The sequence below is a fragment of the Montipora capricornis genome, chromosome 3 (genome assembly GCF_036669925.1).
Source record: "Montipora capricornis isolate CH-2021 chromosome 3, ASM3666992v2, whole genome shotgun sequence".
In the NCBI taxonomy this organism is placed as follows: domain Eukaryota; kingdom Metazoa; phylum Cnidaria; class Anthozoa; order Scleractinia; family Acroporidae; genus Montipora; species Montipora capricornis.
This window is the reverse complement of record NC_090885.1, coordinates 70,370,919-70,375,918: the sequence shown is the minus strand read 5'-3', so window position 1 is coordinate 70,375,918 and position 5,000 is coordinate 70,370,919. Positions and strand designations below refer to the sequence as shown.

The following is a 5,000-nucleotide window of genomic DNA, read 5'->3' as shown; positions in this document are numbered from 1 at the left end:
TAAGTTGAACCACCGCTCTTCTTACATTTTCGTAGATTATTGATTTGAACTCTTCTCTTTCCTGCTCTGTGTACCCGTTGTCGTACACAATGCGCAGCTGTTTCAGGAACGTTGTCTTTCCAGAGCAACCAGCACCTGCAATAAGTTATTTCAAACTCTTACAATCTTACCAATAACGTTATCTAACATATTACCCCGCTTTATAGCGGAGCTCCGCACGCGCGGAGCACCATGGTGTAGAAAATATGACAACCCCGCAGCCAAGAAATTTTGGTCTGGGTTATGACCCCATCTTGAACGTCTCTCTGTACGTCCGTATGTTCAACTTTTCCGAAAGGCAATACGCAAAATGTCGTACTGCTGGAACCCCCGTCTTTTTGGTGGGAAGTTGCATGGGCATTTGAGAGATTAGGCATCAAGTTTACGGCAAACAGTTACCGTCAGGTTGAAATTTGCTCTCCGCCAAAAAGCATAGGAACGATTTGATATCTGCAGATTCCTTGTCTGTCTGCTGCATATATCAAGCGACTTCAGAAACATTGCAAAAACCAGCATATAAACAGCTAATTCCTGCTGGCTGTAAGCTGTGCTCCAAGGGGACCGTATAGCGCCGGATGCCAGAGCTGCAATTCTCGGTTTTCACATGACGTCACGACCGCCATGTTGGTGCCCCTAAACAAAGAAAAGGCGGCCATGTTGGTGCCCCGACCAAATCCTCCGGGAATTTCACTCTATTATTATGCAAACGCTTCCTTTTGTTTTCGTTGAAAAACATGGCTGTTGATCACGTGAGTGAAAACCAGCAATAGCCGCTTTCGGTTCGATCTTGTTGAGCTGCGTCGTTGCTGTCGACGACGACTAGCGGAGATTTCTTATTAGAATGACCACGTGACCATGATTTTCCCACCATTTTTTCGCCTTTGCCGGTTGCCATTTCTACGTGAAATAGGCATTTCCGCGTTTGCCATATACGTCGTATTTTATTCTCATTTTTCTTCTACATAGCAAATTGCTTGTCGAAAAAAAAAAACCCAAAATCATTTAAATTTTAGCGCAATTTTTCAGTAATTTGTGATTTTAAGTGAGAATTTTCTGATATTTGAACTTGCAAGTGACCTGCTCCTTTGCAACCGCTAAAGTTGCTTCATTAGCTGTCGTTACACTAGCCCTTTTACCCATGAGTAAATAGCGTTTTCCCACGGGCAAGGACGTTTTTGTGTGTAACCGTTTTCCCTAGACCGAAACTGCCCCAGGGTTATTTCCATGGATACATCAAAAAGAACAAAAGAATTTCCCATGACAGTTCCTGAACTGAAAAGAACTGTTTATCTGCTCCTTGAAGTGGCTAGGCCAATCATAAAGCAGAACGTAGCTAACACACGAAGATCCCTAATTATATTGATTATACCCTATTATTTTACCCTGAGGGAAGCCTTTTACTGTGTAACCGCATCCCCAAGGGTAACATGAAACCTGAGCTGAACCAAACCCAAGTCATTTACCCTTCGGAAGGCCCCAAACCCAAGGTGTGTGTAACCACAACTATTATGATCAACTCAACTATGATCATTCTCAAGTAGAATCACAAAGCCGCGGTTCAAAAATATAAATGAATTTCATTTAGTATAAGTACTTTGGTGATCAGAGATGATTGGTTGTACTTGAGATGATTATTACGCGATTATCACCTAATAGGTTTTTTCAAAAACGAATCATTTTTTTGTTTTAAATAAACTGCATATATATTTTAAATAATCATCTATGTAATTATACTAAAACATTCGTCTCGGCTTTTTATTCACCGATATTCACCTTGTTTTTAGCGAATAATTGTTAAATATTCTCTATCACAAATTCGCCTATTTAACAATTATTCCAAGAACGCACGTTGGATACTGAGATGATAGATAGCGAACGTGAGTTAATACTTGTTTTATTAAAACACCCACTTTATTTTGTAAAAACAACAAAACCAAGAGAAAATGAGGGGACAGAGAGGGAGGCTCAAGGCGTTGGCCGGGATATGTTATGTCCACGAAAGTTATTTTTAGACGAGCGGAAGTCTTTGTTCTAGCGGAAGTCTGTCTTCTGAGACGTCCGCATGCAGTCTTGCCTCGCTCTCAGGTTCTTAGTGAAAAGAGAAAATAATGGCGCACTCAAACATCGGACCGAGGTTGGCCTGCATGCGGACGTCTCGGAAGACTTCCGCTCGTCTAAAAATAACTTTCGAGGACATGACATATCCCAAGGGCTGGACCGGGAGCCTCCTTCTCTGTCCCCTCATTTTCTCTTGACAAAACTGATGCGTACAGTTACTGATATTTGTAGAGCATGGTATGATGAAGCTCATATATACCGTGATGGCTGAGCCAATCAAAGATCGAGAAATGCATTATCCAATGATCTAGTTTTTGATAATGCGGGATGTTAGAGCAAGTGCAGCCCAATCGCACTTCGTCATGCGGGTTCGAGTCCCGTCCCGCGTGAATTTTTTCAGGCTTGTGCTTTGCAAATTGCTAGGACGGGATCAAACCAGTTTTCAATACTTTCAACACACTGTATTATATTATTTAGACGGATTGAACCTACCCAACTTTTTCACATAATTACTTAACAAGATGCACTCATCGATGTGACATAATATGTTACCATGGAATCAAAAGAGCCATCTAAAAACACCCTATATTTTGTCTTCAAACACATGTATCACAAAAACGAACAAGGTGACCCCCATTTTTTATTGCTTTAAAGTGATTCAAAGACTAATCATGTAAAACTCTCTGCAAAGTTTTAAAAAACTCTCTGGAGCGGATGCAGAGCCACCTTAACAATTGGAAAATTTAAAGGTGGCTCTGAATCTGCTCCAGAGAATTTTTTCAAACAAATTGTAGACAGTTTTAGCTTATTAATCATTTTGAAGCAATAAAAAAATGGGGATCACTGAGTTCGCTTTTGAGATATAAGCGTTTGAGGACAAAATATAGGGTGTTTTTAGATGGCTCTTTTGTTGCCATGGTAGCCTGTTACTGACGTCACACGAATGAGTGCATATCGTTAAGCACTTAGTTCTGTTTCATTTGGTACGACGGCATCGCCGTTTTGTTGAATAGTGTTGTGGAGTTCATTTTTCTATAAGACGTTCCCTCCAACTTGTTGAAACCGTTACGGTTTTGAGGCACCTTATTAGCTGATCACTTTCTATTTCTTATTAGTTACGGTTTTCGCAAACTGTTTATACAGAGCGACTTCGATTGACTTACAGTGCAGGTGCGTACTAGATAAACTTCCGAACGAAGCGGGAAACCGAATGTTAAAGCCAGCAGGTCCTAAAAAAAGATTAATTCTTTGGCTCCTGGGTGGTACAAAAATAATTCGCCGGTTATTATTTATAGTCCATCTGCAACCAAGGAATAAGATTAAAATCGAAGATCAAAGGGTCTATTTGTGTCATCTAATCTGTAATACAATTTCCTGCCAAGTTTTATAATCTCAACCAACAAAAGAGACATTGTAAAATAGACACGCATGTTTGCTCTCATTATATTACTTCATAATATTGATCAAAATTTTACCTCGAAAACGTTTAAAACAGACCTGATTTCTCGACGAATAACAATATGGACCAGAAGAAATGTGGTTAAGGTTTGTAGCTCTCGAATCGTTTTGCATCTGGACTTGCAATTGATTGCGTTGATTGTGAATTAAGGTCATTTCAAATCGATGTCTGGTTTATTAGTACCATAAATTATTCAAAACGCAACTTTTAAACAATAGTTGTCTAGTAAAAGCATATCGTAAATTCCAATTATCAGTCAATGTCGCCGGAGGCCAGCTTTCTAAAATTTCCCTTAGAAGTTTGGAAATAGGCGTGAAAAGCTGTATTTGTTTAAGCGCGAGTCGACAAGCCCGTCTTTCTATCGCGCCGCGCGCACTGTCTTTTGCATGAAATTACAGCCTTGGTTTGAATTCGCTAATAAATTCCTTGAAAAAACTCAATTTGGTCTTCGAAAAAGAACGAGTTTTTGAATTTCCTTGAATTTCCCAGTTTCCGAAAACTGAAACAGCTGTCACGATTTATTAGCTGGCTTTTTACGGTGTGAGAGATTTGATTGCTAATCAGGCAAGATGGATGGTACAGTGTGACTGGACATTTATGGCAGTTTCGCTGTGTATCACTCTATGCTATTAACGATGGCGGACTTAGTGGTACAATATTCAAAATAAAGGATGAAATATTTATCTTTGGATATTTGCCCCAAGGAACCAAGAGGAGTAACAACAGAGGAATTTAAGAACCCACGTATTCTTTACCTAAAATCAACATCTGCACTTCTTTTTCCTTTAATTCCCTCTCTTCATCCAATAATGCGTCGATATCCCTGCTTCTCTTGAAAGCAGCCTTCAGTTCACTTGGCCTAAGATTGGAGTCGGATCTTTGCAGTCCCTCGGCCATGTTTGGAGACACCAAAAAGCGCTTCCACAATTCAAATATTATCCGTCACGAGGCAGTTGTCACGGATGTGCATTTGATGAAGTGTGCAGTGTCGATAAAGCCCTTTAAAATAAACTGCATTCGTAACTGCAGAAAATGAGGAACAAAATAAATCTTGAGTTGACGAACAATTCAAATTGTTAAGAAACGGAGGTACGCTCGTAGACAATGTCGAAAGTGTTTTGAGCGCGAGTTTTTGCGTTATTAATTCATTACTCGGCCAAAACGCGACAATCGTTCAAAGGTGTACAATTTGAATAACAAAGTATGTCTCCCAAAGATACCCAATCATAACGCAACAATAGATAGATGGTTGTATTTCTTGTTGATCCGTGAAAATTGTTGAACAAATATTTGCTAAATTTCTTCCCTTCACTCATTATTAAAAGCGGACGAAAAAACCGTTTTAATCCAACTAAGGAATAAGCCCTCCGTTTTGGGATGATTTTTCTTATCCTTACTTATCGAATTTAAGTGAAATTGCCTTAGTTTAAACGTTATCGCTGCA

The 5,000-nt window shown here is 39.6% G+C and overlaps 1 protein-coding gene across 2 annotated transcripts in view; it reads right to left on the bottom strand.

The window, feature by feature from the left end:
- The window catches only part of LOC138043866 (G protein alpha i subunit-like), a 14,233-nt gene that overhangs the window by 6,498 nt on the left and 2,735 nt on the right, over positions 1-5,000 (bottom strand). For both annotated transcript variants that reach the window (XM_068890360.1, XM_068890361.1), the window contains 2 exons: positions 4,312-4,579; positions 1-135 (listed from right to left, as the gene is read on the bottom strand). The exon at positions 1-135 is cut by the window's left edge and continues 56 nt beyond it. In XM_068890360.1, coding sequence (XP_068746461.1) covers positions 1-135; positions 4,312-4,453 — 277 coding nt within the window. In that variant the 5' untranslated portion in view covers positions 4,454-4,579. The remainder of the gene's footprint in view (positions 136-4,311; positions 4,580-5,000) is intronic.